Source organism: Salvelinus alpinus, chromosome 5 (assembly GCF_045679555.1).
Source record: "Salvelinus alpinus chromosome 5, SLU_Salpinus.1, whole genome shotgun sequence".
Lineage (NCBI taxonomy): Eukaryota > Metazoa > Chordata > Actinopteri > Salmoniformes > Salmonidae > Salvelinus > Salvelinus alpinus.
Window position 1 is genome coordinate 99138870 of NC_092090.1, and position 12842 is coordinate 99151711.

The following is a 12842-nucleotide window of genomic DNA, read 5'->3' on the forward strand; positions in this document are numbered from 1 at the left end:
GAGCCCCAGTTAAGGTGCCACCAACCTCCTCTGGTACGAGTCCCAGTGGGGCTACCCCCTGAGTTTGCTGCAATGCTTTTGTAAGAGAAAAATATAACCAAATTATGTTGTTAATTTCCTTATAATAGTTAGACACAATGCATAGATACATTTCATATAAATAGTCTATAATTTGCAGTGGTGTAAAGTACTTAAGTAAAAATACTTGAAAGTAGCACTTAAGGAGTTGTACTTTACTATTTATATTTTTTTGACAACTTTTGCTTTTACTTCACTACATTCCTAAAGAAAAATAATGTACTTTTTACGACATACATTTTCCCTGACACCCAAAAGTACTAGTTACATTTTGAATGCTTAGCAGGACAGGAAAATGGTCCAATTAACACACTAATCAAGAGAACATCCCAAAATGCAACTGCCTCTGATCTGGCGGACTCACTAAACACAAATGCTTCGTTTGTAAATTATGTCTGAGTGTTGGTGTGCCCCTGGCTATCCATTCGTAAAAAATAAAAATAAAATGGTGCCGTCTCGTTTGCTTAATATAAAGGAATTTGAAATTATTCATGCTTTTACTTTTAATACTTAAGAATATTTTAGCAATTAAATTTAAATTTTGATACTTAAAAATCAAATCAAATGTTATTTGTCACATACACATGTTTAGCAGATGTTATTGCGGGTGTAGCGAAAATATACAGTACGTATTATCAAATACTTTTTGACTTTTACTCAAGTAGTATTGTACTGGGTGACTTTCCCTTTTATTTTCATGTTCTATTAAGTATGACAACTGGGTACTTTTTCCACCACTGATAATTTGATATTATGGTTTGGCCAAGTCCGTCGACATCGAGAAAAAATAATTATAGGCCTAGTAGAACTACAATTCCCATGTATATCTGCATGTAAAGCGCATGTGCGCCTGGTCCATTTCCCGGTCCGACCTTCTCATATAAATACGCAGGGTTACTAGACAAGAGTTCGTCAGAAAATACGAACCCAATGATTCCTATATGTCCAGTGGTCTCCTTCACCTATGGTGAGTTAACGTTAATAAAAATGATTAAATAGGTAACAAGATTATCAATGAATAATTTATAACATTTACGGGGAAAGCTGGGGTTGGTCGGTGTGTCCTTGAGGTGCTCTTTCTGCCTGTTTTACGCCTCTGCAGTGCACTGTATGCGGGGGTCTTGATTCAAACAGTAGCTAGCTAGCTAACCAGCGCTAGCCCACCGTTCACCCTCGATGTATCTGTCCCTTTTCTGCAGTGCCCAGCCGGCTTGGTGAAGATGCCAAAATGGCTACTGGCAACTACTTTGGATTTACCCACGGTGGTGCTGCACAGTACAGGTAGGATATGACTCCTTGGAATTGGAAATATGCGATCCTTCACCGCGGGAGCCCAATTTAAAGGACGGTCGGTGCTATCAGGGATCCTTGGGACCTTCACTAGCCTTAACAATAACCCTTACCTAACCAATAAAACAAATATATATACTTCAATGGTGGTGGGGGGGGGGGACACGTCCCAAGGATTCCGGACCTTTAAAGGATCCCCCAGAGGAAGTTGTGGCCTCTACTTTGCTGTAATATCCTGTCCTCGATGGGAAATTCACGTTTAGGTTCCACCTCCGATATAATTTGAAGGTTACTTATACATATTCAATAAATGGTTGTGGGAATTTACACATGGAGTTAATAATCAATCAATAAAATGTTATAAATCCCCTTTTTACATCAGCCGATGTCACAGTGCTATCCTATGCAGATGTAGAAGCATGGTGGCTAGGAATAAACATCAACAAATAGGGCACTGACAGCTGTCAGTGTAGCTAGCATGGTAACATTAGCAAACTAGCTATCTTGCTAACCATATCTAGTTAGCGAATCAAATTAAAGTTTATTTGTGTAGACCTTACAGTGAAATGCTTACTTTACAGGCCCTTACCAACAGTGCGATTTTTAAGTAAAACCAAAAAAAAAGGTATTAGGTGAACGACATAAGTAAAGAAATAAAAGCAACAGTAAAAAGACAGTGAAAAATAACATTATAGCCTCCCTACTGTTATCTGTTGCTGTTTTTTAATTTTTTTTTTACTACACAGCATTCACAAGATTAGGTTCTGGAACTGATTGGTTCTGGAGCTGATTGGTTCTGGAGCTGGATTTGTTAAGTCTCTTTTTGGTTAAACGTCATCACCGATTGGAAACTACTGGCGTATATTTTGAATTTGCCATCTATTATCTCAAGTTTTGTCATCTTCCATAAATTGGGGCTGTGAATCTGCCAGTTTATGCTTGATCCAGAAATATGGTCTGGGGCTTCGTCTGGAGGGTGTGAGCAGAGCATGCAGATGCCAAATTTATCTCCATACCCCAAATTTTGTGACAATGCAGAGGGCGCTCTTTTAGCTTTGACATGATTGGTTGATGGTAGGTGGGGTGGGGGGGGTGGCAGTTCCAGTATAAACACTCAGGTCATTGACAACTGCTCTGCTCAGTATAAATGACCTGACTTCTGTAGATACAGATTGACCATGAAGAGCCTTCAACTTTATGATTTAACAAACAATGGCATGCTGGTCGGCGGTAACATTCAAATATAACGCAGTCCTGAAACTAAATGCAGCTAGGCTGGAAAAATACATTTTATTTTATTTATTTAACCTTTTTAACTAGGCAAGTCAGTTAAGAACACATTCTTATTTACAATGATGGCCTACCAAAAGGCCTCCTGCGGGGACGGGGGATAAAAAATAAATATAGGATAAAACATGCATCACGACAAGACAGACAACACTACATAAAGAGAGACCTAAGACGACAACATAGCAGGGCACATGGCAACAGGGCACATGGCAGCAGGGCACATGGCAACAGGGCACATGGCAGCAGGGCACATGGCAGCAGGGCACATGGCAGCACAGCACGGTACAAACCATTATTGTGTACAGACAACAGCACAAAGGGCAAGAAGGTAGAGACAACAATACATCACGCAAAGTAGCCACAACTGTCAGTAAGAGTGTCCATGATTGAGTCTTTGAATGAAGAGATGGAGATAAAACAGTCCAGTTTGAGTGTTTGCAGCTCGTTCCAGTCGCTAGCTGCAGCGAACTGAAAAGACGAGCGACCCAGGGATGTGTGTGCTTTGGGGACCTTTAACAGAATGTGACTGGCAGAACGGGTGTTGTATGTGAAGGATGAGGGCTGCAGTAGATATCTCAGATAAGGGGGAGTGAAGCCTGAGGGTTTTATAAATAAGCATCAACCGGTGGGTCTTGCGACGGGTATACAGAGATGACCAGTTTACAGAGGAGTATAGAGTGCAGTGATGTGTCCTATAAGGAGCATTGGTGGCAAATCTGATGGCTGAATGGTAAAGAACATCTAGCCGCTCAAGAGCACCCTTACCTGCCGATCTATAAATTACGTCTTCGTAATCTAGCATGGGTAGGATGGTCATCTGAATCGGGGTTAGTTTGGCAGCTGGGTTGAAAGAGGAGCGATTACGATAGAGGGAACCAAGTCTAGATCTAACCTTAGCCTGCAGCTTTGATATGTGCTGAGACAAGGACAGTGTACCGTCTAGCCATACTCCCAAGTACTTGTATGAGGTGACTACCTCAAGCTCTAAACCCTCAGAGGTAGTAATAACACCTGTGGGAAGAGGGGCATTCTTCTTACCAAACCACATGTCCTTTTGTTTTGGAGGTGTTCAGAACAAGGCTAAGGGCAGAGAAAGCTTGTTGGACACTAAGAAAGCTTTGTAGAGCATTTAACACAAAATCCGGGGAGGGGCCAGCTTAGTATAAGACTATCTTCTGCATATACAGTTGAAGTCGGAAGTTCACATACTCCTTAGCCAAATGCATTTAAACTCAGTTTTTCACAATTCTTGACATTTATTTCTAGTAAAAATTCCCTGTCTTAGGTCAGTTAGGATCACCACTTTATTTTAAGAATGTGAAATGTCAGAATAATAGTAGAGAATTTATTTATTTCAGCTTTTATTTCTTTCATCACATTAGCAGTGAGTCAGAAGTTTACATACACTCAATTAGTATTTGGGAGCATTGCCTTTAAATTGTTTAACTTTCGTCAAACGTTTTGCGCAGCCTTCCACACATTTCCCAGAATAAGTTGGGTGAATTTTGGCCCATTCCTCCTGACAGAGCTGGTGTAACTGAGTCAGGTTTGTAGGCTTCCTTGCTCGCACACGCTTTTTCAGTTCTGCCTCCTTTGTTCTATAGGATTGAGGTCAGGGCTTTATGATGGGCACTCCAATACCTTGACTTTGTCATGCACACAGTAGATGTCCTAACCGACTTGCCAAAACTATAGTTTGTTAACAAGAAATTTGTGGAGTGGTTGAAAAACAGAGTTTTAATGACTGGATGTAAACTTCCAACTTCAACTGTAAATGGATGAGAGGTTCCTACTGCCTGAGCTATGTTGATGATGTAAATTGAGAAGAGTGTGGGGCCTAGGATCGAGCCTTGGTGTACTCCCTTGGTGACAGGCAGTGGCTGAGACGACATATGTTCTGACTTTATACACTGCACTCTTTGAGAGAGGTAGTTAGCATACCAGGCCAAAGACTCCTCAGAGACACCAATACTCCTTAGCCGGCCCACAAGAATGGAATAGTCTTCCGTATCAAGTGCTTTGGCCAAGTCCAATAAAAATAGCATCACAACATTGCTTAGAATCAAGGGCAGCGGTGACATCATTGAGGACCTTTAAAGTTGCAGTGACACATCCGTAACCTGAGCGGAAACCTTCATGACTCGAGACCACCGGTGTGACGGTAATACGGTCACCGCATCAGCCCTAATGACAGCCCACTTGGAGTTTGCCAAAAAGGCACCTATAGTACTCTCAGACAAGATTCTCTGGTCTGATGAAACCAAAATTAAACTGTTTGGCCTAAATGCCAAGCGTCACATCTGGAGGAAACCTGTCACCATCCCTACGGGGAAGCATGGTGGTGGCAGCATCATGCTGTGGGGATGTTTTTCAGCGGCAGGAACTGGGAGACTAGTCCGGCTCGAGGGAAAGATGAACGGAGCAAAGTACAGAGAGATCCTTGATGAAAACCTGCTCAGGACCTCAGACTGGGTGAAGGTTCACCTTCCAACAGAACAACGACCTCACAGCCATGTCCCGAAGCCACTGGAGTGGCTTCGGGACATGTCTCTGAATGTCCTTGAGTTGCCCAGCTAGAGCCCGGACTTGAACCTGATCGACCATCTCTGGAGAGACCTGAAAATAGCTGTGCAGCGACGCTCCCCATCCAACCTGACAGAGCTTGAGAGGATCTGCAGCGAAGAACGGGAGAAACTCCCCACATACAGGTGTACCAAGCCTGTAGTGTCATTCCCAAGAAGACGCAAGACTGTAATCGCTGCCAAAAGTACTGACTAAAGTGTCTGAATACTTATGTAATATTTCAGTTTTTTATTTTCAAAAATGTATAAACCTGTTTTTGCTTTTTCATTGAGATATTATGTGTAGGTTGACAAGGGGGGGAACTATTAAATACATTGTAGAATAAGGCTGTAATGTAACTGTCAAGGGGTCTGAATACTTTCCGAATGTACTGTCTTTTGTGTTATTTTGCAATGACTGAGTTATTTAATTTGTATTAACCTTTTTTTGAGAGAATTTCTTCCACTTTCACATTTAGAGTATTTTGTGTAGATTGTTGACACACAATGATAGTTTTAAATCTGACTTTATAACACAATGTCAAATCGAAGGGGTTTGAATACTTTTGCAAGACACTGTATCTTGTTGTCACCTATCGTGCACAAACCTACCAAAAGCACAGCTAATCTAGAGTCCAGATGTGTGGATTTCTCTTCTGATGCTCTCTGGGCTTGTCAGAAAAGCTGTGGAGACGACCGGTGACCGTTCTGATGCTTTCTGGGCACGTCAGAAGAGCTGTGGTTTTGGACTCCCTGAATGTTACTGACTGGGGTTCCCCGAGAAGGCATTTTGGTATCCGACATTATTCCAGCACATTTTCTGTGTATCAGCCTACAATTCATTTGAAATGGTCTGCTGTGCAGTGAGTGATTTAAAAAATGTTTTTTTAAATCCACTGTTTGTGTCAACCTCTACTGCAGAAGTCATTTATTTAACCAGGAAGTTCAAAGGAAATAGTCTACTAGAACACAGCTGTAGTAGGCTACCCAATATTTCTATCCAAAACAACTTAGGTCGACAACCTAGATGGCTGTTGTCGTACCAAGAGGATTGGGCCGTTTAACCCCATTTAAAACACAACAGTATTGACGAGAAACCGTTATAGGCCTATTTAGTTTGTAGCGTTTAATGACATTTTTAGTTGTGGGGTGCTGTTTTTAAATGTTTTTTTCAGGGCAGTTCTCCTGTGTCTCTGTCTGTCTGTGTTTTTGAAAGCACGTTTCCTGTAGCAGCAGCTTAGAGCTCATTGATAGAAAGCCAAGACTATTCTTCATGGCATTAACAGGCAGAGCATGGTGGCTCTTTCTGCCCTGTCAGCTCGCTGGCCACTGGACAAAATGGCATCGCCACCTCCCCTCCCCCCTCCCTCTATTGTCAGAGACCAATGGTGTGAAATCATCCGTAAGGAAATGAATGGGACAACGGTACACCATATCTTCAGTGATTAATTTGTGTAGAAAACTTTAGTTTAATCACTCTTAAATGACACAAATCACAAATTTTAAGTATTTATCTATCCATTTTTCCCAGATATATTAAACCAGAAAAGGGAATGTGCTCTATTGTTTTTCTTACTGAGTCGTCTGGTTTTAACGATGAGGAATTGGCACCAAAACTACTTTTGAATAATCTGAGTGCGCATGTTTCTCGACAGAATTCTACTCTACCGTTGAGGAATGGTCTGTTATGATATCTGGTTCATATGTGACTAAAATGCTGCCTATGCTACTCCATGTTTCTGCTGTTTTGGGATCAGGCATAACTGAGACGTCAGATTTTTATACAAAATCTACCTCTTGTTATGTATTATATTTTTTTTATTATTTGACATGTGATTTTAAGATCCCCATTTTAGATGTTGCTAAAGCAGTGGGTACTCTTCCTGGGGTGAAACATGACATAATACAGAACATTAATAGATGACGACAGATCTACACAGAGCTCCAACGGTATTGGGACAGTAACCCCTCATGTGTTGTGGCTCTGTACTGCAGCACTTTGGATTTGAAATGATACAATGACTGAGGTTTAAGTGCAGACGGTCAGCTTTTAATTTGAGGGTATTTTCATATCAGCTGAGCTGTTTAGAAAATTACAGCTCTTCTCCCTATTTTAGGTGGAGTAAAACGTTTAGTGTTTGGTCACATTTCATAGCAATCGCTTGACTACATCAAGCTTGTGAGTACAAATTTGCTGTTTTTGTTTTGGTAATATTTCAGGTAATTATTTTGCACCAATCGAAATAAATAGTTGATATTGTGTCACTTTTTTAAAATTGTAAATAAGAATATAATATATTTATAAACACTACATTTTAAAGTGGCTGCTACCATGATTACCGATAATCCGGGACTGAATCGTGAATACCGAGTGAAGAAAGTTAGACGCACAAATATCATATCCCAAAGACATGTTAACCTCTCACCATTTACAGTAACAGAAATCCAATCCATGTATATTTGTTAGATGTATGATATTTGTGCCTCTAACGTTCTCACTAAATCAACTTAACTCCGAGCAATCCAATCTTACAGGGATGTTGGGGAATGCTGTGTCTCTTTTTTTGTTTTTGTTTTTACAGACACTCGACTGCTATTCAACCAGATTTTCCATATGGATCGAACTGTGGCTTCTGGTAAGGGTAACTCACTGCTAACTCTAGCAGGCTTGTAACTGCATGTCGCTCATGGCTAGTCGAACACTGAACTTGTCATTGCGGGAAAAGCTGAAACATCAATCAATGGTCGAGTCAGTTCCACTTTTATTTTGTATTTTTTGCGGCAACATTTTTAAATGTTTTATTTATTTATTTATTTAAATATTTTTTATTCAGCAGGTTATGTTGTGAAATAGGATTTTAGAAACGCTGTCTTTTATTACTTATTGTCACGACCACAAGCACCTTTCCCCCCCACTCCTATTGATACATTTAGTTTTATTAAGTCAGTTGCATTGTGGGAAGTTAAAAATAATTTTGTGATTTTAATCTTTTTTTAACAAACATTTAATTTAATAAAAATATTTAATCAGTTATCTTCCTCAAATGATAGGGATGATGAGGGAATCTTTGCGAGATGGAGGGAATCTGATTTTATTGGTCCTTAGAATAGAAATTTACCTGGCTAAAAGGTGAGCCACTTTGATATGACCGGTTATCCCGAGGTGAACTCTGAGTTGACCAACGTTTTTGCTCTGTCACTATGGGTTCTTGTCGGGCCGACTCTTTTCTCTGTATATATCAATGATGTCGCTCTTGATCCACCTCTACGCAGACAACACCATTCTGTATACATCTGGCCCTTCTTTCCACACTTAACTAACCTCCAGATGAGCTTCAACACCATACAACACTCCTTCCGTGGCCTCCAACTGCTCTTAAATGCTTGTAAAACTAAATGCATGCTCTTCAACCGATCGTTGCCCGCACCCGACCGTCCGACTAGCATCACTACTCTGGACGGTTCTGACTTAGAATATGTGGACAACTACAAATACCTAGGTGTCTGGTTACTGTAAACTCTTCTTCCAGACTTGCATTTTTAAGCATCTCCAATCCAAAATTAAATCTAGAATCTGCTTCCTATTTCGCAACAAAGCCTCCTTCACTCATGCTGCCAAACATACAATCCTAAAACTGACCATCCTACCGATCCTTTACAAAATAGCCTACAACACTACTCAGCAAATTGGATGTAGTCTATCACAGTGCCATCCGTTTTGTCACCAAAGCCCCATATACCACCCACCACTGCGACCTGTATGCTCTCGTTGGCTGGTCCTCACTACATATCCGTCACCAAACCCACTGGCTCCAGGTCATCTACAAGTCTTTGCTAGATAAAGCTCTGCCTTATTCAGCTCACTGGTCACCATAGCAACACCCACCCGTAGCACGCGCTCCAGCAGGTATATCTCACTGGTCACCCCCAAAGCCAACACCTCCTTTGGCTGCCTTTCCTTCCAGTTCTCTGCTGCCAGTGACTGGAACGAATTGCAAAAATCACTGAAGTTGGAGACTTATATCTCCCTCACTAACTTTAAGCATCGGCTGTCAGAGCAGCTTACCGGTTGGTGTAGCTGTACACAGCCCATCTGTAAATAGCCCATCCAACCAACTACCTACCTCATCCCCATATTTGTTTTTGTTTTTCTGCTCTTTTGCACCCCAGTATTTCTACTTGAACATCCTCATCTGCTCATCTATCACTCATCTATCTATCACAGTGTTAATCTGCTGAATTGTAATTACTTTGCTACTATTGGCCTTTTTATTGCCTTACCTCCTTACTTCATTTGCACACACTGTACATAAATAGAAACATCTTTGTTTGTTTGTGTAACTCTGTTGTTTTTGTCGCTTTGCTTTATCTTGGCCAGGTCGCAGTTGTAAAGGAGAACTTGTTCTCAACTGGCCTACCTGGTGAAAAAATAAAAAATGAATTGTGTGTAGATTGAGGGAGGGGGGGGGGTAATTTTGATCCATTGGCTTCAGAATGTGAAGGAATACTTTATGAATACATGAGGTATTTTGCGTCAAAGCTGTGTACATACCGTCACAAGCAAACACCAAGGCGGCTCTCGGCAAACTGTAAAAGGGTCATTAGCTAGCAAGAATCCTCTCACCCAGAGCCGTCTTTGTCACGGGTGACGTTAACCAAGCACTTTTTTAAAAACAAACATCACCATGTATCACAATGTGCTAGACCATGTCGTTGTTCCACATTTTGTTGTTACAGAATTTAAAATATAATAAAATGAGTTTTTTTTTTTTACTGTCCCACACAATGTCGAAGTGGAATTTACGTTTTTCGACTTTATTTTATTTTTTACAAATGAATTTTAAAAAATGACGTCAGTAAGTATTCAAACTTTTTATTTTATTTATTTTATTAAGTTCAGGAGTAAATTTTACAAACAAGTCCCATAATAAGTTGCATGGACTCACTGTGCAATAATAGTATTGAACTTTTTTAATTTTTTTTAATCACTACCTCATCTCCACATGCAATTATCTGTAAGGTCCCTCAGTCGAGCAGTGAATTTCAACCACAAAGACCAGGGAGGTTTTCCAATGCCTCGCAAGGAAGGGCACCTCTTAGTAGCAAACATTGAATTATCCCTTTGAGCGTGGTGAAGTTATTAATTACACTTTGGATGCTGTATCGATACACCCAGTCACTACAAAGACGTCCTTCCTAACTCAGTTGCCAGAGAGGAAGGGATTTCACCATGAGGCCAATGGTGACTTTAAAACAGAGTTTAATGGATATGATAGGAGAAAACTACAATGTTGTTGATCCATCCTCAGTTAACTCCACAATACTAACCTAATTGACAGAGTGAAAAGAAGGAAGCCTGTACAGAATACAAATATTCTGTGTGCAACAAGGCACCAAAGTAATACTGGAAGAAAAAAAAAAGTGAAGCAATTCACTTTTTGTTCTGAATACAAAGTGTTATGTTTGGGGGAAAATCCAATACAACACGTTACTGAGTACCAGTGACCTTTCGGCAGGACAATAACCTAAAACACAAAGACAAATCTACACTGGAATTGCTTACCAACTCCAAGTTAGTTTTGACTTAAATCTACTTGAGAATCTATGGCAAGACCTGACTAGTTGTCTAGCAATGATCAACAACCAATTTGACAGAGCTTGAAGAATTTAAAATATTAGTGGGCAACTGTTGCACAATCCAGGTGTGGAAAGCTCTTAGAGCCTTACCCAGAAAGACTCACAGCTGTAATCGCTGCCAAAAGTGCTTCTACAAAGTATTGACTCAGAGGTATGAATAATTATGTCAATTAGATTTCTGTATTTAATTTTCAATATATTTATTGAAAGTTTTTGCTATCATTATGGGGTATTGTGTGTAGTTGGCTTAGAGAATCTATTTAATTCATTTTAAATTCAGGCTGTAATACAACAAGGTGGGATAAGTTAAGGGGTCTGAATACTTTCTGAAAGCTACTAATATCTGTGACGTGTAAAAAGCCATCCCCCACACCCAAATTCGTCCAATCAGATCACGTATCTCTGTTCCTACTCCCCGCCTACAAGCAGCAACTTGAGGTAGCCACCAACACACAGAAATGTTAGGCGCTGGACAGAGGAGGCAGACTTAATGCTGCAGGACTGTTTTTGAGAATACTGGTTGGAATATGTTCAAAGATTCATCCACCCAGGACTCCAGAACATCGTTAGTCACAGGCTTCACTAGGAAATGTGTTTTTATGTGCTAGGGCTGATCCTATCCTCTAACGTAGGGCTGGGCGATATATCGAAATCATGTTTTGAGGGTGATATTCCTTTGCTTCTTCTGTGCTGTGTGCAATGATTATCATCATTTTCAATCACAATGATGATAATAACTAACAATCAATAGCTTTGACCAATCCCCGAGGTTTGTAAGACCATGGGATTAATAATAATAATTAGGCAAAGACTCAGCTTATGCAAAAGGTTTGTACAGGTTATTCACGAGAGCGCTCTAAAGTCAAGAATGCAAACAGTCTTTATAACACACACACACAAACAAGTTTAAATCTTAAGCTACGCCTTGCTCAGACAGTCGGGGTTTTTCCACTACACAGATACATTGTTTAATCTGCAACATGTTTCATAATTTTCTGCAAGCCTAACAGTTTCTCCCCTCCACGGGTGGAGACAGAATGTCCTGTAAGGAACACAGTAGTACAACTTGTCTGTCGATAGCTCCTCTTATCATTTCTTTCACACTTGCACCCTGCTTACGTACTAAACAGGAACAAATGGTCCTTGTTCTAATTCTGACTAAAACTACACACATCAGATTATAGTCTTATGATTCTAATACATTTCATAAAATTATATGGTTTCAGGGTGGAATATTTTAATCATTACCATTTAAGCATATAATTCCCTAATCATGGACGGGCTAACATGCTGTTCGCGATAGACTGAAGGGTATGGTCATAAAAATGTAACTATTTTACCTTGTTAGCTAGCAAATAGAGCCAAGTTGGCTGAACTTTAAATATAAAGATTAGCTGGCTACTCACATGGGTTTGTGCTTGAGAGATTGTTAATGTTCTTTTTAATGCCACAAGAAGTTAGTCATTATTAGTGGATGTGGTAAATTTAACAAAAACATTTGTTTTCATAGACTTCAAAGCTAGATCAGTGACTATTGCAACAACAAAAAACGGGTTAAACCTTTTTTATAAAATAATTAGTGGGTCTTATGGTTGTGGAAGGCTCATATTTAGCTTTATTTATATTTAGCTATAATTTCACAAGCCCTGAATTAGATTTATTGCGGACCATTTGAAATTCAGTGTATTGGACCAGTTTGGAGAAAATGGTCATTGTGAATCACCCGTACATTTTGAGGAAATTGAGAAGATTTTTCGGTCATATTGCCCAGCCCTATGTTGCCCACAAAAACAACCCGGACAAACCCCAACCAAAAGCCCTGGATGAACAGAGATATCCGTACAACGCTGCGAGCCCGTACTGCAGCATTCAATGTCAGCAGAAATTAACGCTGATGACCTCCTTCAAAACCATTAGGGACGCATAAAGACAATAGACTCAAACTTGAATTGACGTTTAACAACACTCTCTCTACGCATCTGCAAG

The 12842-nt window shown here is 40.2% G+C and overlaps 1 protein-coding gene across 9 annotated transcripts in view; it reads left to right on the forward strand.

Annotated features, from left to right (window-relative positions):
* The first annotated feature begins 934 nt into the window (after positions 1–934).
* LOC139577337 (zinc finger RNA-binding protein-like) overlaps positions 935–12842 on the forward strand; it is a 52826-nt gene continuing 40918 nt past the window's right edge. For 6 of the 9 annotated variants that reach the window (XR_011675259.1, XM_071404371.1, XM_071404373.1 and 3 more), the window contains exons 1-3: positions 935–1045; positions 1278–1359; positions 7802–7855. Coding sequence is in view for 8 of the 9 variants with exons in the window: in XM_071404371.1 (XP_071260472.1) it covers positions 1009–1045; positions 1278–1359; positions 7802–7855 (173 nt within the window). In the remaining variant the exon portion in view is untranslated. The remainder of the gene's footprint in view (positions 1046–1277; positions 1360–7801; positions 7856–12842) is intronic. The other 3 variants (XM_071404374.1, XM_071404375.1, XM_071404379.1) reach the window with 1 other exon arrangement.